A 21751-nucleotide genomic window follows, 5' to 3' on the forward strand; every position below is an offset into this window, starting at 1 on the left:
ACTAAATGCACATTATAATATTAGTATTGCTGCATACATATCTCTGCTTAATTAGACTATCCATGTGTTTACCAAATTCTTTTCTCATCTTTAATCAATCTTTCTTGGTTTGATTTCCTTCTTCTTAAATATCCTTTGGCAATCTTTCAGTGAAGGTTTATTGAAGGCAATCCCTTTCACCTTTGTCTAAATTTTGCCCATACTTTTGAAAGTTAGGTAGCTGGGTAAATAATTCTACGTTGCCAGTTACTTTCCTCTCAGAACTCTGAATATATAATTAGTGTTGTTTTGCTTTTCTGTAGCTGCTGAAAATTTCACTATTAATTTGCTAATTCCTTTGTAAATAATGTTTTTCTTGTCTCTATTCCTTTCAACATATCTTTGTAGTTGTTGAGCTGAAATTTCACTACATTGTCCCTAGTGCGGGTATTTTATTATCCTGCTTGAAAATTCTTGTTTTTCCTAATTCTGTATATCTGTGTTTTTTTACCACTTCTGGAGCATTTTCTCTCCCTTTCTTTTGATTCTTATATTCTGAACCTTCTTGTCAACTCCGCATGACTATTATCCTCATTTTTATTGTCAACTTCTATTCTCAGTGTTAAATATTCAATTATTTCCTTATTTTTGTCTTCAGTTTGCTAATAACTCTTTAGTTCAATCTGTCCAAACTACCCATTTATTTATTTCCAGTGAATGTGTTTTTCAGTTCTAAAACTACTATTTTAAAAAATTGGTCTTTTTAAATCTGACTCATTATTTTTAATCTTGTAAAGTTTTTCCTTTAAATCTCTAATAAGTTTTTAGCATTTTATGGTCTCTATCTGATTTTTTGTTTGTTTTGAGACAGGGTCTTTCTCTGCCACCGAGGCTGGAGTGCAGTGGCACAATCTTGGTTAACTGCAATCTCCACCTCCTGGGCTCAAGAGATCCTCTTACCTCAGCCTCCCATGTAGATGGGACTACAGGTGCATGCCATCACGCCTGGCAGTTTTTATATTGTTTTGGTAGAGACAAAGTTTCACCATGTTGCACAGTCTGGTCTCGAACTCCCAGACTCAAGTTATCCACCCGCCTCAGCCTCACAAAGTGGTGGGATTACAGGCATGAGTCACCATGCCTGGCCTCTATCTGCTATTTCTAATACAGTATTTTCTATCTTGGGAGTCTAATCTTACTGTTTGTTAGGCATTTTAAATCCTGTTTATGATGGATTATTTTTCCTTGCATAATTCATAATTTTGGATGGTGCAGTTTACAAGGGTAAATCCTGTGCCTTAGGTTAAGGTATTTTCATCTAGAGAGTTTTTGCATTTGTTTACTTCAGGCATTCTAGTAGTACCAGTGGAATGATATAATTTCTTATATTAATTTCTCAGCTTTGCAGTTTTTGGACTCATGGAAGTAAGCATAAGTTTGAAACTAAAATCAATATGAATACAGGCCCATAATTGGAATTCTTAGTGAGTCTTATTTTTCTCCTAAGTTAAGACTGAGGCTGACCTATTTAATTGTCATCTCCCTCTACAGGTAAGTTGAGTTTCTCTACTTACTTGATTATCCTTTGGGATTAATGAAGTAATGCAGTATTTTTGCCTGTATTCTCTTTCTCTGGCTAAAGTTTCTGTGTCATGCTCCTTATTGGCTTCACTCCTCCTAGGTTCCCAAAATGTGTAACACTTTTCCTGTACCATCCCCACCCAAGGGCAAACACAGAAAGCATCAGCAGCTCAGCCTTGCTGGTTTGTTCTGGGGAATCATTTAGTTAGTCAAGACCTCAGTTCTGCCCTTAAGATCATTTAAAACAACATTGGAAAAAATATATATGCAATTATTAATAATTGATTATATTACTGTATAATACATAATTATACAAATATATTAGTAGTTATTAAACCAAAACATGTATTTTTACTTCATAATTACTCTTAAATTTTTAACATGCATAATGAGTTAATAAAATATAAGAGGGTTTAATGTTTCTACCTTTTTCCCCAAACAATATATTCCAAGTGTGTGAATCTTGACTAGGTGTTATATAAAGGCTGTTTTTTCGTGTAAGCTGGTCTGTCACATAGCTTGAATAGGAACAGAAGAGTAATTTATAAATAGTTATCTTCAGGCAAATAAAGTTAAGTAATGTGCCTAAGAATACATGCCAAGCAGAAATGAAAACCAGGTTTCCTGATTCCTATCTGGGGTTCTATTGAAAATAGCCTTAAGATGAGAAGTTAAAAGACTTTTAAAGTATATACTATAATTAGAAAAGATAAAAGAAATAAAAACTGTTCCCTTAAATTAGTGTCCAAACTGAAAACAAGGTGTGTGAATCTTGACTCATGTCATTTGATTTAAGGACTAGATCATGTGTCCTCTATTCAAATTCAGAGGTGTAAACAGTTCTATATTCAGAGATAAAAGGCAGTGTGAGTGTGAATATAGCCTCTTTGTGAAACAGAATTTAAGGAAGTGGGGGTGGATATTTGAAATATTCAAGAGATAATTTTCAGACAAATTAAAAGAGATTGTACCATTTTATAAAGGGAACAGTAAATATATCAAACAGCAAATGTTTATTAAAAACCTACCAAGTCAAAGGTATAAAGCACGGTACTCATGTTTATCTGACTTCTGAGCTGCCTCATGATATGTTTCTTTGCCTTTTTGGTTGAATACTTCCTGAAGTCTCATCAGTAAGCTGTTTCTCCAATAAAAACTCTTACGTTACCTCTGGGTAGACAACTAACTACCTTAATCTAATTCCCAGCATGAGTTTTTATTACCTTTTACCCCAATAGCTGAACCTCTTGACATCTCACTTTCCATTTTGTAGTCCACTGATCACAGAGTAATTTCATAGGGTAAAAGCTGTTCTCTCCCACAAGATATACAGAGGACTGGCTAACAAGGAGGCTCTGATTCCTTTGGGGATTCCTATGTTTTAATTATTATATACAGTAAGTCCTCATTTAACGTCACCAATAGGTTCTTGGAAGCCTTGACTAATGATCGTTAAAAGAGAACTCATTTCTCCATAGGCTAATTGACATAAACAAGAGAGTTAAGTTCCCACCGCATATGTCTGGTCACAAAAACATCACTAAACTTCTAAATAAAGACCAAAACACTTTTAATATTAAACATTGAAATAAACCTAAGCTGTACATACACTTAAGAAAGATTAAAAACAAGTAAGATCATTCATTACCTAATTATTCCAGTCTGGGGTCGTGGGTGGCCAGAGCCTATTCCGTCAGTTTAGGGAGCAAGGCGGGAACTGTGGCTGGACAACACACCATCCCATCTCAGGGTGCACTCACACACACACCCACACTCACTCAGACAGGGACTCCGTAGACATGCCAATTCACCTGATGTGAACATCTCTGAGGCATGTGAGCAAACCAAAATACCCAGAGAAAACCCATGCAGACATGGGAGGAACAGGCAGACTCCACATTCCTCAGCTGGGAATCAATTTTTTTTTTCTCGTCAATGTTATGACAAAATGTTCATGGACAAAACAGCATTATTTGAGGACCTGCCGTATTATTTTCCAGTGCCTTTTACATCCCACTGTATTTACAGTGCATTGTGTTTCCAAGCTGTAGCCATCATGGGTTCTAGTCCTTTTTCATTTACCATATTAAGATGAGCAGAAAGTGGTATGCTTAGAAATACAATAAATTATGGAGTGTTTATACTTATATTATTCTCAAAAAGTGTTCATAGCCAAACTTTATATGCCTGTTTGTATAATTATAGTATACTAGTGAAAGTTTTAGAAGTCAGTAAATTTAAAAATCTTGTTTTCCTGTAATTTACATCTACATAATGGCGTTATAGAAAGTCAGAAAACATGAAATCATTTTTCTTCATGGGACAGGTTTGATATATTTTTAGCAAAATAGAAAGTAAAAATAAACCACTCCCTTTCCTAAACGACTTAAGGATTGCACCTGAGAATCTATGGAGACTCTCTTAGGTATCAGCGACACATGGTTCCCTTATACACACTTCAGGTGGAACTATCATGTAAAATATTCTTACCTACCTTTTATTTCAAAAGTGAGGAACAGAAAAGACACAGCACAAGACTTCAACACACTCTGATATTTACTTTCTAAAATAACAGGAAAATAGCACCGTAAGCATAGCCTTTCTTTTCTTTTCTCTTTTTCCAAAAAGCTTTTTCTAAAGTGGGTTTATGTGTGGAAACTGTAGACAAAATACAGTGATAAATAATTTACTTTCCATTTAGCAATGGTGTGACTATTTTATTTTCTTATTTCTTTGTTGAGCATGAGGAAATGCGAGTTTTTTACTTACCTTTCCATCTATCCATTCACAGTTCAATCATCCATCCCTCCGCCTATCTTCCCATTGATCCTCCAATCCTTTCTGTTGCTATATCTCATTCTATGTCATCATACAGGCTTATTATCTAGGCTGTCTTTCTTAATAACCCTCAATCCCACAGACAATATCCAGATTTTAGTGTGGATTTTTAATATGTTTTCTACAGAGAAATGCTCTTCAGTTTCCTGTAAGTCACTGTAAACTTAATGTTGCCTTATAACCAATACTTTCAGCTTCCCTCACTTAAAAACATGTTCAATCTGTACTAAATGGAAGAATTTCTTGAGTTACTGTAGGTAAAATCTACTTTCATTTTACTTTGAACTCTAAAAAAATCAATTTAGTTCCATGCATCCAATGATCAGCAACATGTTCATCAACTTTCTAGGACTCATACAGATAACCTCCCCACAGGCAAGGCCTCTTCCTGTCATATTCTGATAAGGATAGATTTCATGCCAGCATAAGCTGGACATTCTTCACAGATCAGCTGGCTGAACAAAAACTGTCAAGGGTTTTACTACTGACACTGTCAGTAGGGAACTTGTCAAGCCTTTCTTCTACGGAAATGATATAGTAGAAATTCTGCTCACCTGAATATTGTGGGGGAATAGTTGTCAGGATTGGGAGGGTTACCTACAGCTAAGAGCAGTGCAATAATAAAATATAGACACTCTCCAATATTGATGAGATATATTTCTTCTTACTGTTTACAGGTGCTATCTCCAACTTAGGATATGTTCTGATGATATAATTCCACTGACACAAATAGCATACTAAATTGTGAATATTTTACTAAAGACCTTGTGAGTACCTTAATAAGATACATTTTATTATTTTGGAAATTAAATGTATTAACTCCAAGGATAAGAATTTTTCTGTCCCTTATGGTGTGTGTCACTTAGTAGTACAGAATATACCAATGAGTAAAAAAGTCATTAATGCTTCCTGCCTTTATGCTAAGGTAGTCAGTACCATTCCCCTGTGTAACACAATGCACCAAGTTAATAAAGGAAGTTTACATTAATTTCATATCACTTGCTTTCAGTATTTTTTTGTACTAATAAATTTTATTTTTGAGTTAAAGTATTTTGTTTTGTGTTAGGGTCTTTTTCACATCTTGGTTATATGTGAAAACAAGTCATCTAGAGAACACATGGTGTGAATCTGCAAAGAGAACAGTGTAGATAGTTCTTTAAGTAAAACTGAGTTGTTCATAGTACAGGTTGTTCATGGTTACACAGTCATGGATTCTTGAAATGAGTGTCTTCTTATTAGCTGGGGGAGTTGTTTTGAGGGATTTCTCTCTTTTATAAGATAAGCTTTACATTTTTTCATATAAACATGACTGAACATCGAGTGTGAATAATCCTCAAGCCCACAGCCTAATTGTTCTCCATTCACACATATTTATAGACTTCGCATGTCACCCCTGGGATGCTGGTATACTGAATATGTTTCCTATTGGGAAATGTTAAGTGCTCCCGGGGAGAAACTAACATAGTCTAAATTTGGTGGAATAAATGCTACATTTTTAGGGAGAATCAACTGTTTTTGCAAAGACTTTAAGAAGTTCATTAGTATTCTTGGTATTTGATATGAAAGGACACACACTCCTAAATTATTCATGTTACATATTTACATGATAAATATTAATTTTAGGTGAATTAGTTACCTCCATATCTATTGACCTTTGCTTTGGCATTTGCTTTAGTCTAACAACTACATCTTAATAATGATATTCTTTCAATATTCCTTCTTTTCCTGTGACTGTTTTTGGTGTCTGCAGTGATTTAGCAGTGGTTGGGGGGAGCTCTAAAAGAAAATGCTTTAAAAAAAATACCCAGTTGCAATTCAGAATTCTGGAGGATCTTTGGAAAGTAATAACCTACAGGACATAATTGACATTCCAAAACTAAAATCTGATCTACCCCTAGCAATGAAATTATACCACCCTGGAAAGACTGCTATAATAAATCTACTTAAGAGTGTTAAAATGCAGCCATTAAAGTGGCCAAGAAAATATTAATGTACTAACATTACATGTTTTATGTTACTTCCTTATAACCTCAAGATACATTAGTAGTAAAATGTATCCCTAGGCTAGACTCCTAAATGAGTTGACATGCTGTGTAAAGTTAGTGGATACAGAACAATTAAATTTTGAAAGTTGCAACTGCAAAACTTCAGTTTTTATCTTCCATTAATTACTGGTCACTGGTGTCAGTCCTTTTTGGGAGGGGGAGAGAAGCCATCTCTTCTTTGGTTTTAAAAACATTCATTTCTCTTGGTTCTTTACCTTATTTTCTGATCCTTTTTGCTCATATTCCTTCCCAAAATATTCTCCTTTTTTGGTATTTCATTTGGTGGTATCAAATAGGGCCTTTATCCTTGTTCTTTTTCTACCAAGGTATTTTCTAGGAAATCCAATCCTTTCCTCTCATCTCCTTTCCTCCCCTCCCGTCTCTACAACCTGCCAAATACAACACGCTCATCTTTATTGGTGAGATTTGCCCTTGGTTTTTGCTTTTCTTTAGCATTGTGCATTCATACACATTGTTCCCTTGCCTGAAATGAACTCCCTCTTGCACTCTTGCCATGCTTCCCTGTAAGTAGTGTCTCTGTCGTCATTCAGCTCAAGTGCCACTCCCTCCATAAAGGGCTCTGTTTCTACTACTCCCTTACGCTCATTCTGAAACTTCGTTGTATGGCATGGCATACTGCATTTTAATTACTGGTTTGTCTACATGCTCTCCTGATGACTTTGAGGACTTCCATGACATGCAATCTGTATTGGTATTTCTATCCTCACTCTCTTAAACAAATTGTATATGTTAATATACGTTCAATGGGTCAGTGAAAGAAGTCCTGCTATTCCTCAGACAGAAGGAGGATAAAGACTGCTTACAGTACTGCTTAAAGATGTTCATATTTGTGTGTGAACTTGAAGATGTACTAATTCAATATACACTTAATCAAATAATTATGATAATTTCAGAGTCATATTAATATCTAAAATATATAGTTTTAGCTTGGGCCATTTTGTATTCACTTATTCTTTTGTACACTTACTATATCTGGTCCTGAAACAGATTTAATTAAAAAAAGATTTATCTGCCAAACAACTGAAGAGTTTTAAAAAATGCCTTTGGGTTAAAGTTTTCTTTTACTGTAGTTTCTATTCTCTACTTATTTAAATTGAAATTGACAATTTTATACAATATCATAATTAACTTATTTTTAACCACATTTTATCCAAATAAGATTTTTTTTGACAAGCAGGTTTTACTTCTTATATAATTTTTGAATTTAGAATATATATTTGCATGATATGTGTATATTTACAGATAAATTTTCGTCTAGTTTTTACATTATTCCTGCTAAACTTTGATGAAGAGGTTGAGTCAAGAAGGCCTTTAAGTCAAAATTTTAAAAACTTGTCAGTAAACCAGAACTGACCAAAGATGGAATTGTATTAAATATTTTCACAACCATAATGTGGATTACTGTTTACCATAGTGAATACCAACCACAATGTGAACAGAAATGCAGCCCTCATAACCTGGATGGCTGTGTATATATCCCTTCAGAGCAATCACATGCTCAGTCAGTCTTCATAAGTGAATCCTTGAGAAGAGAGCAAAGGTTACCTTCTTTGTTCTTGTGGGTACTTAATTGTGAGAGGAGGTTTTCGTTGGCCTGCACGCAGTACACCTCTCGGGTCTGGATGCCCCCTCCACAGAGGGCCGTCTGGTTGCCGCGCCTCTTGTCCTGCTGACTGAGCAAAGGGTCCACACGGCACTCAGTCCACTCTGTAGTTCTCCAGCCATACCTAAATAAGGAAAACACCACAAGCGGCAACCATAATTATTGAATGACATGTTTCTCTACTCCTGTCATACTTTGTTTTAATGAAAATTAGTCTCAAAAGCATTTTCCTAGAGAATCCATCATAGACTACATCTATGGTGCATATTTGGTTTCAACTCCTTCTTTATGCTCTGCAGTGCTCCATTTAATGAGGGGTTAAATTTAGGGTGAACCTGTTTCAATTGCAATTACTGGAAGTTACTTATAAATATTTTATGAAAAGGGAGCATAATGCTGAAAACATGAAATTTTATGTTCAATTAAGCTGAACCCAGGCTTGCCCTTTCTTGTTGCCTATAAACAAAGGTGGATTGAATATGAAAATGGGAAACATTCTGAGTGATGATGAACCAAAACATTTGCTTTGCCTTTTACAAAATAAATGAAAACCGCACAGTATAGCAAGATTATAATTGTATATTAGGGTTGAAAATTATAAGACAGTAAATCAGAGTTTTCTCTTTATTGTCAAGAATAAGATTTTTTTTTTTTTTTTTGGTAGCACTGAGCATTCCTAATGAGTGCTGATGCATGATGCAAAGAGCTGGCACTTCTCATCAGTGGAGCACAGGAAAGAAGATCTATGATGCTCAATTAAAGCTCCAATCAAGATTATGATGTGAGAAAAATGTCAGGGGATTGTCAGTCCAACACGTGATTGAAGGAGATAGCTAGGGAAATATTTCCCGATGCCACGGAAGACAGGAAGTGATGGCATTTCTCCACCTCAAGGAAAATGGATATTCTAAAAGCACAAAGAACATGACTCATGTAGCACTTTGTGTCACTTTAACCAAGATGCTTCCTTAGTAATCAGATGAACAGCCAACATAGGTGCAAATGGATGTGCAAATATTCATCTGAATCAGGCAGAAGGTTAAACGGCCCTCAGATGTCTAATCTAGATGCTTCACTCTGTCAGTGGTAAGGTTTTGTGACAGTAAAGATGAACTTCATGCCTGTTTTTAAATTTTATAAGTGGGGATTTGTTGCTTAACGAATTGTGGGACTGAGTCATGAAGAAACAACACCTGACATTAATTTATAAAGGAAGTGCAGCACTCAGGTCAATTATAGAAACACGAATAATTGATGCCTGCTTTGGGGATTGAAGGGGAAGGAAGCAAAACCAAATAGATCATTTGTTAAGGGAGCTGCAATAATTGTTTTAAATAAATTGAAGTTCTGATTTAGGTCACGCCAAAAAGTCCAATGAGAGGAATAGCCTGTCAATAATTTAAATTGGTTACACATTCTATGAAAAATGCTACCCCCAAAAAAGGGCATGGAGAAAGATACTCAAGGATATATGTTTATTTTGTTAATTGTGTTTGAATATCTGAGAAGAAAAAGAATAAAGCACCTAGCTTGCAACAAAAATAGAGGAAACTCATAGGAGAGAAAATACAGGAAATCCTGGCAACTTCCTTGAGCCTATTATATGGAGAGGAACCAGAACAATCAGTGGGATAGGCAGAGACATTGGGGAGGAAATTCTCTGTGGAGGTTTCAGTCACTTTTTACATTAGAGCACAATGGATGAGTCCAAAGTGCTGCAGAATTATATATCTGGTATAAAACATTACTTTTTGTTGTTGTTGTTATGGGAATAGTAGTAGTAGTAATTTGCCTCCCCACTGGTTGATAAAGATCTAGCTATATGCATGTTCTTTAAATGTTTGGAATAATCCAGAGATGCTCTCAATGAAGTTCACACATCTCTATTGAAAAACTAATATAAGTTGCTTTATAAATATCCTATATACAGATTAAGCTGAAATATTGCTATTACCAAAATAATTCACAGTGATAACTTGGAAATTATATTTTAATACTGTCATACTGCCAAATGTTTCAGAATGAGTCTTATTTAATCTGAATTCAATGAATATTTATTGAACACTTATTTTGTACCAGGTATTGTGATATATGCTAGTAATTAAACAAAAAGCAAACAAGAAAAAACCCAACCCTTTTCCCAATATTAGTAAGCACAATCTTTGTCCTCATGGAACTTAAAGTCTCGTTATTTTGATGTAGTATTTTACTCTAGTGAATAGGATTTGTTATACAAAGTACTGAATTTTAATAGTTAACGATAATCTATATTTGGAAAGTTTATTTTATCTTGTGGAATGGAGGTTGACAAACTGTGGCCCAAGATCAAATCAACCTGCCACCTTTTTTTTATATAAATAAAATTTTATTGGAACACAGCCACACTCAGTTGTTTACATATTACCTCTAGCTCCAACAGCAGTGTTGAGTCATTGCAATAGAGACACGTATGGCCTGCAAAGCTTAATGTTTTAACTATCTACCCCTTTACAGAAAAATTTTGGCAACTCCTATTATAGAAAATACATAAACATAGAATTGGTGCTAAAAATTTCATGGAGATTTAGTTTGTCAGGACACTTTTATTCTGTAAAAAAAGTTTTTTTTAAGGATACTGTTTGTAAAGATATTTTTTTTATGTGTAAAAATTACTGTTGCTTAGAGTACTGTTCAGTCAAAATCAAATAGCTGAGCAAATGTAGTTTGGGCAGACACTATGCCCTTCTTTATTTACTCACGTGGCACAGGGGACAACTCCATCTCCTTGAGACAAACAGGGTTCTTTTTCTTCAAATTCTGGACACTCCTTTTCACTGCCAATGGGAAACTGCCTGATGGTTCGTGTCCTTACACGAGTGCCTGCAGGGGACACCATGTCATGGCATGTTTTTGAGCAGGGGCTCCACTCTGACCACTCGGAAACCTGGCACTCTTTGGTGATCACACAGGACTGGAAGGTCATTGGAAGCTTCTCTTGCTGGCAAAAGCTGTAAAAGAGCATTGATATTCTCATTACAGACTCACAGGCAGTTATGAACTTTGTCTTCTACACTCAAGAGTGAATCAGCTTAGGCATTTTTATTTCTACTTGGAGGTGTGATTCCAATTTCATTGAAAATACATCAACATTTATGATGTGGAAAAGCAGTTAGACTCCAAGCTAACATTTGCATATTCTTCTGTTTTCTAAGAATTGTTAAACCATTCATAGGGAATAGAAAATAAAGAGAATTAAGGAAAATTAGCTAAAGCTAAGTTTACCATACTGTTCATTTTACTCATTCCAGACTTGTTTTACCTTAGAAAATGAGAAACCAAGAACTGTTAACATATGCTAATTTCCATTCTGTTTAGGGAATCAAGTAAATATGGCTGCATAAGTGTGATGGTTAATACTGAGAGTCAAATTGATTGGATTGAAGCATGCAAAGTATTGGTCCTGGTCAGGTCTGTGAGGGTGTTGCCAAAGGAGATTAACATTTGAGTCACCGGCTGGGAAAGGCAGACCCACCCTTAATCTGAGTGGACACCATCTAATCAGCTGCCAATGCGGCTAGAATATAAAGCAATTAGAAAAACATGAAAAGAGTAGTCTGGCCTAACCTCTCAACCTACATCTTTCTCCCGTGCTAGATGCTTCCTGCCCTCGAACATCAGACTCCAAGTTCTTCAGTTGTGGAACTCAGACTGGCTCTCCTTGCTCCTCAGCTTGCAGACGGCCTATTGTGGGACCTTGTGATCATGTGAGATAATACTTAATAACTACACTTTATACATATATCTATCCTATCAGTTCTGTCCCTCTAGAGAACCCTGACTAAGACAGATTTTGGTACCAGGAGTGGTTCTAGAGGAGCAGAATATTAAGGATGGAATTCCTTCATTGGTTTTGGGATTTCTGGAGTTGGCTGCTTAATATTAGACCCCAAAATGCTAAGGACTCTACTTCTAATAGTATGGAGAACACTCATAGTCCTTGGTGTGAATTGTTTAGGGAGTTATGCAAAATAAATGCATTTGACGCTCCTGATTCATTGCTCGTGAAGGCAAGGAGTTTAGTGACTCTATATACAATACCTTTGACCATATATGGAGAACCAAGAAACATAATGAAGCTAGTTCATTGCTCCTAAGTTCAGTGGAAAAGTGATGAAAGAAAATGATAAACTCAGGGATTCTAACTCCTAGCTTCAGAAGCAGATACTGAGCCTCAAATCTGCTAAGATTGTCCTGAGTGAAAGACTTATCTTCTGTTGAGAAGGAGCCCAAATTGTGGAAAAACAGACACAAGCTCTTATCGTGTGAGTGGGTCATCTGCAAGGAAAGATGCATGCACAGCCTCACCAGGTGTCTACTGTTAAAGTGAGGCCATTGATTGGAAAAGAATGGGACCCTGCAACTTGGAATGCGGACGTGTGGGGGGACCCTGATGAAGCTGGGGACACTGAGTTTGTAAACTCTGATGAATCTTTTTTGCCAGAAGAAAAAGCTTCCCCATCCCCAGTAGTGACAACATCCACTCCCCAACCCATGCCGCCATCAGCCGTTCCACCTTTGTCTGAGGAGATAAACCCTGCACTGCCTGAGGCAACAGTGATGGCCTCCCCTGAGGCAGTTGCCAGGCAAGATAATGTTGATTCTCCTCAGGAGCCACCCCCAACACCCCTGTTTGCTTCTAGACCTACAACTAGACTAAAGTCCTGGCAGGCCCCTAGAAGTGGGGTTGACAGTGTGACCCATGAGGAGGTGTGCTACACTTGAGAACTGCTTGAATTCTCTAATTAATATAAGCAGAAATCTGCAGAACAGGCATGGGAATGGATATTAAGAGTGTGGGGTAATGGTGGAAGGAAGATAGAGTCGGGTCAGGCTGAATTTATTGATTTGGGCCCACTAAGTAGGGACTCTGCATTTAATGTTCCAGCTTGGGGAGTTAAAAAAGGTTCTAATGGTTTATTTGCTTGGTTAGCTAAAATATGGATAAAAGATGGCCCATTGTGAGCGAGCTGGAAATGCCTGATCTCCCCTGGTTTAATGTAGAGGAAGGGATCCAAAGGCTTAGGGAGATTGGGATGGTGAAGTGGATTAGTCACTTTATACCTACTCATCCCAGCTAGGAGGTCCAGAAGATATACCCTTGACCAATGCCTTGCAAAATAGATTTGTGAGGGCAGCACCTGCATCTTTGAAAAGTCCAGTAATTGCTCTTCTCTGTATGTCAGATCTAACAGTGGAAACCAAAGTCACTCAACTACAAAACTTAAATACAATGAGAATAATTGGATCCTGAGGTGGCAAGGGCCAAGTGGCAGCACTCAACCATCAAAGGCAAGGCGGGCATAGCTATCGTAATGGACAGCAGAGGCAAAGCAGCAATCAGAATAGTCTGACCCATGTAGAGCTCTGGCATTGGTTAATTAATCATAGTGTTCCTAGAAGTGAAATTGATAGGAAGCCTACTGTATTCCTACTTAATTTATATAGGCAGAAAACTTCTAGGTCAAATGGACGAAAGACATTTGAATTATAAAAACAGAGAATCATGGTCCCTCAATCAATGTCCAGGCTTGAGCCAGTTTACAGACCCAGAACCTCTTGAATGAAAGGGAGGCTGGGTTCCCTTGGGGAAGAACACCACTATATTATGGACAATTTATGCTGTTAATCTTTCTTCCATCCTTCCCCAAGGAAACCTCTGGCCTTTTACCTGGGTAACTGTGCATTGGGAAAGGGAAATGATCAGACATTTTGGGGATTACTGGACACTGGCTCGGAGCTGACATTGATTCCAGGGGACCCAAAACATCATTGTGGTCCTCCAGTTAAAGTAGGGGCATATTGAGGTCAGGTAACTAATGGAGTTTTAGCTCAGGTCCAACTTCCAGTGGGTCCAGTGGTTCCCGGGATTCATCCTGTGGTCGTTTCCCCAGTGCCAGAATGCATAATTGGCATAGACATACTTAGCAGCGGACAGAACCCCCACATTGGCTCCCTGACTGGTAGGGTGAGGGCTATTATGGTGGGAAAGGCCAAACGGAAGCCATTAGAGCTGCCTCTACCTAGAAAAATATTAAATCAAAAACAATATCGCATAGCTGCAGGGATTGAGGATATTAGTGCCACCATCAAGGACCTGAAAGACGCAGGGGTGGTGATTCCTACCACATCCCTGTTCAACTCTCCCATTTGGCCTGTGCAGAAGACAGATGGATCTTGGAGAATGACAGTGGATTATCATAAGATTAATCAAGTGGCAACTCCAATTGCAGCTGCTATACCAGATGTGGCTTCATTGCTTGAGCAAATTAACACATCTCCTGATACCTGGTATGCAGCCATTGACATGGCAAGTGCCTTTTCTCCATTTCTGTCCATAAGGCCCATCAGAAGCAATTTGCCTTCAGCTGGCAAGGCCAGCAGTATACCTTTACTGTCCTACCTCAGGGGTATATCAACTCTCCAGCTTTGTGTCATCATCTTATTCAGAAAGACCTTGATTGCTTTTCACTTCCACAAAGTTTCACACTGGTCCATTACATTGATGACATTATGCTGATTAGATCCAGTGAGATCTAGGTCTAGAAGTAGCAAACACACTAGACTTATTGATGAGACATTTGCATGCTAGAGGATGGGAAATAAATCTGACTAAAATTCAGGGAACTTCTACCTCAGTAAAATGTCTAGGGGTCCAGTGGTGTGGGGCCTGTCAAGATATTCCTTCTAAGGTGAAGGATAAGTTGCTGCATTTGGCTCCTCCTACAACCAAGAAAGAAGCACAATGGCTAGTGGGCTTATTTGGATTTGGGAGGGAACACATTCCTCAACTGGTGTGTTAGTCTGGCCCATATACCGAGTGACCTGAAATACTGCCAGTTTTGAGTGGGGTCCAGAACAGGAGAAGGCTCTGCAATGGGTCCAGGCTGCTGTGCAAGCTGCTCTGCCACTTAGGCCATACGACCCCCCATATCCAATGGTGATTGAGGTGTCAGTGGCAGATAGGCATGCTGTTTGGAGCCTTTGGCAGGCCCCCATAGGTGAATCATATCAGAGGCCTCTAGGATTTTGGAACAAGGCCCTGCCATCTTCTGCAGATAACTACTCTCCTTTTGAGAGACAGCTCTTGGCCTGTTACTGGGCTTTGGTGGAAATTGAACGTTTGATTATACGTCATCAAGTCTCCATGTGACCTGAACTGCCTATCATGTACTGGGTGCTTTCTGACCCATATAGCCATAAAGTGGATCATGCACAGCAGCATTCCATCATCAAATGGACGTGGTATAAATGTGATCAGGCTAGAGCAGGTCCTGAAGGCACAAGTAAGCTACATGAGGAAGTGGCTCAAATGCCCATGGTCTCCACTCCTGCCACCCTGCCTTCTCTTCCCCAGCCTGTACCGATGGCCTCATGGGGAGTTCCCTATGATCAGTTGACAGAGGAAGAGAAGACTAGGGACTGGTTCAAAGATGGTTCTGCACGGTATGCAGGCGCCACCTGAAAGTGGACAGCTGCAGCACTAAGCCCCTTTCTAGGACATCCCTCAAGGACAGCAGTGAAGGGCAATCTTACCAATGAGCAGAACTTCGAGCAGTGCACCTAGTGGTGCACTTTGCATGGGAGAAGAAATGGCCTGATGTGTGATTATATACTGATTCATTGGCTGTAGCCAATGGTTTGGCTGGATGGTCAGGGACTTGGAAGAAGCATGACTGGAAAATTGGTGACAAGGAAATTTGGGGAAGAGGTGTATGGATGAAACTCTCTGAGTGGTCAACAACTGTGAAGATATTTGTATCCCATGTGAATGCTCACCAATGGGTGACCTCAGCAGAGGAGGATTTTAACAATCAAGTGGATAGGATGACCTGTTCTGTGGACACCATTCAGCCTCTTTCCCCAGCCACCCCTGTCATCGCCCAGTGGGCCCATGAACAAAGTGGCCATAGTGGCACAGATGGAGGTTATGGATGGGCTCAGCAACATGGACTTCCACTCACCAAGGCTGACCTGGCTATGGCCAGTGCTAAGTGCCCAATTTGCCAGCAGCAGAGACCAACACTGAGCCTTTGATATGGCACCATTCCTCAAGGTGATCAGCCAGCTTCCTGGTGGCAGGTTGATTACATTGGACCTCTTCCATCATGGAAAAGGCAGAGGTTTGTCCTCACTGGAATAGACACTTACTCCTGATATGGGTTTGCCTATCCTGCACACAATGCTTCTGCCAAGACTACCATCAGTGGACTCACGGAATGTCTTATTCACCATCATGGTATTCCACACAGCATTGCCTCTGACCAAGGCACTCACTTCACAGCTAAAGAAGTGTGACAGTGGGCTCATGCTAATGAAATTCACTGGTCTTATCATGTTCCCCGTCATCCTGAAGCAGCTGGATTGACAGAATGGGGGAATGGCCTTTTGAAGTCACAATTACAACGTAAACAAGGTAACAATAGTTTGCAGGGCTGGGGCAAAGTTCTCCAGACGGCCGTGAATGCTCTGAATCAGCATGCAATATATGGTACTGTTTCTCCCATAGCCAGAATTCATGGGTCCAGGAATCAAGTGATGGATGTAGAAGTGGCTCCACTCACCATCATCCCCAGTGATCCACTGGCAAAATTTTTGCTTCCTGTTCCTGCAACATTACGTTCTGTTGACTTAGAGGTCTTAGTTCCAGAGACAGGAATGCTGCCACCAGGACACACATCAATGATTCCATTAAACTGGAAGTTAAGGTTGCTGCCTGGACACTTTGGGCTCCTTCTACCTTAAATCAACAGGCTAAGAAGGGAGTTACAGTGTTGGCTGGGGTGATTGACCCAGACTAACAAGATGAAATCAGTTTACTACTCCATAACAGAGGTAAGGAAAAGTATGCCTGGAATACAGGAGATCCATTAGGGCGTCCCTTAGTATTGTCATGCCCTGTGATTAAGGTCAATAGGAAGGAAAGTGGATAGGATAAGGAAAAGTATGCATGGAATACAAGAGATCAATTAGGGCGTCTCTTAGTATTACCATGCCCTGTGATTCAGGTCAATGGGAAACTACAACAGCCAAATCCAGGCAGGACTACAACTGGCCCAGACTCTTCAGAAGTGAAAGTTTGGGTCACTCCAACAGGAAAAATACCACAGACTGCTGAGGTGCTTGCTGAAGGCAAAGGGAATACAGAATGAGTAGCAGAAGAAGGTAGTCATCAATACCAGCTACGACCACGTGGCCAGCTGCAGAAAAGAAGACCGTAATTGTCATCAGTATTTCCTCCTTCTTTTGTTAAAAACATGTTTGTTTATGTATATACTTGTACTAAGAAAATGTCTTCATTTTATTTCCTTTTTCCTTTATCATGTGACATAAGATTTACTGACTTCATATTGGTATTTAAGTATCGTTAACTTTATGTAATAGTATTTGGTTTGGGGATTGGTGCATTTCTGGTTGTACGAAGGATAGTTGTATTATGTTAGGCATAATTATGACCTTACTATTGTCTTTATTTTAAGATTATGTATCATCTCCGGAGATGTGTATGGGTTCAAGTTGACAAGGGGTGGATCTGTGAGGGTTAATACCGAGTGTCAACTTGATTGGATGGAAGGATGCAAAGTATTGATGCTGGGTGTGTCTGTGAGGGTGTTGCCAAAGGAGATTAACATTTGAGTCAATGGGCTGGGAAAGGCAGAAACACCTTTCATCTGGGTGGGCACCATCTAATCAGCTGCCAGTGAGTCTAGAATATAAAGCAGTCAGAAAAACATGAAAAGACTAGAGTGGCCTAACCTCTCAGCCTACATCTTTCTCCTGTGATGGATGCTTCCTACCCTCGAACATCAGACTCCAAGTTTTTCAATTTTGGGACTCGGACTGGCTCTCCTAGCTCCTCAGCTTGCAGATGGCCTATTGTGGGATCTTGTGATTGTGTGAGTTAATAATGAACTCATATATATGGCCTATTAGTTCTGTCCCTCTAGAGAATCTTGACTAATATAATAACTTAATACCATATTGTTTAGAATAGAAAAAAATTAATATGTGCCTTAACATTATTTTTAATATCACTTGAAACTTTAGAGGCAATTATAATTATAATGTATGCTTATTCAAGTAATCCACTTTTCTATTCAAACTTTGACACATAGGATACATGTGGGTTTCCTAATTAAATATAACATAAGTATTAATAATATACATTTACCTAAAAACTGTAGAGATATCCACTAAATATACCTTTAATATTTATTTTATCAGTATTTATGTTCAAACTTTTATCTATCTACTTGTACTTCAATTAAAGGGATGGTGGATTCTAAATTATAATGCCTACATATGAAGATGAAGATGATGGTATGGACGTCATCAATTGGTGGTACATACACTTTGAAGAGTTTTCGTGAAATTGAATGGACTTGTGTTGATTTGTAGTTTAACTCTTGCCCATTCTCAATAATCAATAGTGTATATTTACAAGACACAGGGAGCTCTCGCTATGAAGAGCCATCTTGTCCAATGGGAAAATGCACTGATTCTTCTGCCTCATCACTCAGTTGCTATATTTAACTGTGGTAATCAACCATAGAGATACTGGTCCATTTTAATGCAACAACTCATGTTCAATCTTCTTAATCCTACTGGCATATGTATGAAAATTGCATTCCCAGGAGACAATTACAGCTCAAAGCATCACAGTCAATTTGTCTGAGTTGAGAGGTCTGGGAAGATCATCTGAGAGTGGTGGTAAAAGGGCTCAGTGAGTCAGCTCTGTTTTCCCTACAACAACAGAGAGGACCAAAATCCCATTGCTACTCAGTGTCATGTATTGATGCTAACCGTGAAGCAAGACTTTCTCTTTGATGAGGAAGATTTCACTCTTATACTTATGAGTTTATCAATGAAAGTCATGCAAAATAATGACTGACATCTTCTGTAATTCCTCTCTTACAAACCTCTACATATTTCATTTCCTTTAGATACATTTCTTATTCTTCCTAATATTTTTTCATATTCATATGTATCCATTATCCTCTTTTTAATACTTATTAAGCTCATATTGTATGTGCAGAGAAAGGATTAACAATCTCAGCTTTTTGTAGAGACTATGACTATTGGTTAACTGCCTCCAGTTAGTTACTCTGGTAACCTGATAAAAGAAGAATGACGACTTGTTACTAGATTATATTGTTTATGATAAAATATCTCCTGAGATAAATTGCACCTGCACTGGGGACACTGTGAACACCTGGTAAGCAGTCGCAGCTTTGGGCTTCTCTGCATGTGGCAACTCTTAGAACAGAGCTTGTCTCTTGTGGCAACCTTGGAGACTATGACTGTAGGATCACTTCAAGAGATGCAGCTCTTGTGGGAAATAAAGCTTTTAAGCCAGGAGAGCTCCTGGACCTACCTGATATGCAACTCATCTTGCATCTGAACTGTGCTGCATGGACATCTAGGAGAATTCCAACCAGACGAGCAATGTGTGATACTACAATAACGACAAATTCCAGTCCCTGTTCTGTGTCCTTCTAAGTAGACTGATGCCAGTGTGACTTATGGTAGACTTCTGAATCTTAAGAATTTGAATGTTTGGTAGAACCCAAAATGTAAAACTACTCACATTACCTTGTTTAATACTCTCAATAATCTTCTTATCTGGATATCACTATTAGTCCCATTTCATAGGGTAGCAGCCTTCAAGAGGTTAGAAAACTTGGTAAAGTTCACACAGAGTAAGCAGTTGACTGGAATTCAAACTTGGATTTCCTAAAAGCAAGGCCCATTTTCTTCACCTTACTTCCCACAGTTTAAACTGGTTATAAATCTGTTTGTTAGAGCAACTGCTTCTTTAGCCAATGCCAAAGTTACTGATATATTGTGATCAACTAGTATCACTGTCTCAAAGACACAGGATTTGTACTATCTATGCACTTTGCAAATGTGCTGCTTGCCCAAAGGAGAACTTAGAAATTATGGAAAAGCCAAACCAGATATATTTTTCTAATAAATGTTAACAATTTTCAACACAGGTATTAAATATGAGAAATTAATTGCATAAAGAAAAATATGATATTATATGATTATATAGTTTACATATATAATATACATGTATGTGTGTGCATATATGTGTGTGTGTATGTGTATATATGTAGTTTATCTTTTCTATAATTTTTCAATACCCCAAACCTTTCAACAAATATGTATTAAGTAACTCTACTTAATACTGGGCTTCAGAAGTACGAAGACAAGATTACAGCAATTAAGTTGGAGGCATGTAATTTTGCTAGGGGAGGTACAGAAAGTTACATAAAGTAGTAGGTTACTATGGTGAATTTCAAATTACATATTAGAATTTGTCATGTTGAGATGAAGGTAATTAATGGAAATATCAGATAAATAGCCTTTTTTTGTTTGCTTATTTACTGGTGGATGGGAGAAAATGGATTTTTCCTTGGTCTCAATTTAGACAGTTTTGGGTGAGCAATGAAAAGAATGGAAATTGAAGGCCTCGGTCTGATTCCAGGCTGTTATATAAGTCTAGAATAAGACCTCCAGTGGGTGATAATGCCATCGAAACATGTGGCACAAAAAGAAGATGATATTTGTATTTTACGTAGATTCTGGTGGTGAGATGGGAGAATGAATTATTACAATACAAGATTGAAGATAAGAAGATTCTCAAGATGATGATAACATTAGTATTTACAATAAACATATATTAGTGCTTACTATGTGCCAGACACTGTTCTAATCTTTATGTATATAAAATGTATTGAATTATTAATCTGAGACTTCAGAACAATTTCATGAAGAAGGTATTATTATTATTGCAACTTAGTACTGATGAAGAAACTGAGTACAAGGAGGTTAAAGAGTTTTCCCAAGGTCTTGCTTACGAAGCAATCAAGCTGAGTGAGGTATTATGATGAATACAGGCAATCCATCATTGAATGTCTACAAAGAACCGGGTACCATGTTGAGTTTTACCTAGAGTATCTCAGATAATCCTCAAAACTGCTTTGTAAAGCAGAGGTCCACTCTATCTATCCATGTATTTGTTTTTAATAGTTACTGCCAAGAACTATTCTCTAAATGCATCACTTTAAAAAAAAAAAACGTATTTTTAATAATTAAAGCTTTCTTTAACATCACAATTTTTAAAAAATATGTTTCTTTTTTCCCAGATTTAATGAGATATGATTTATTTTTACAGACAAGGAAATGAAATTTAAATGTTTTCTCCAAGTCATACTGCTAGAAATTAGCAGGCCTGGAATTCAAACTATATTTTTCTGCTTATGAGGGTTTCAACGAAGGCAACAATAGTAGAAACTAACAGCAGTTGTAAACTACAAGAGAAGAGGAATTAGGGACTATAAGATCTGGTGTATAGTTGAAGGAATTAAAAGAGAACAAGCAGCCACTGAGTAATTCAGATGTTTCTAACTTTGGCAATCTTGTGAATGACAATGCAATTCTCTGAAATGCAGAACACAGAATGAGAAGCAAATTTCTGGCAGTTTATAAATGAGTTTAACATTAATTTCTTGACTTGATGTGGATATATCCAGCATATATCCAGTAGGCAGAAATGTTGAGTAGACAGATGCAGAAGTAAAGGCTGGAATTTATTTGAAAGCTCAGGATGCCATATATGCTTCTTAGAAATCACAAGCATATC

At 37.9% G+C, this 21751-nt stretch overlaps 1 protein-coding gene across 1 annotated transcript in view; it reads right to left on the reverse strand.

Annotated features, from left to right (window-relative positions):
• THSD7A (thrombospondin type 1 domain containing 7A) overlaps window positions 1-21751 on the reverse strand; it is a 475175-nt gene that overhangs the window by 223572 nt on the left and 229852 nt on the right. Inside the window, exons 3-4 of the mRNA XM_527669.7 lie at window positions 10806-11054; window positions 8010-8191 (exon numbers count right to left, since the gene is read on the reverse strand). Coding sequence (XP_527669.5) covers window positions 8010-8191; window positions 10806-11054 — 431 coding nt within the window. The remainder of the gene's footprint in view (window positions 1-8009; window positions 8192-10805; window positions 11055-21751) is intronic.

Source organism: Pan troglodytes, chromosome 6 (assembly GCF_028858775.2).
Source record: "Pan troglodytes isolate AG18354 chromosome 6, NHGRI_mPanTro3-v2.0_pri, whole genome shotgun sequence".
Classification (NCBI taxonomy): domain Eukaryota; kingdom Metazoa; phylum Chordata; class Mammalia; order Primates; family Hominidae; genus Pan; species Pan troglodytes.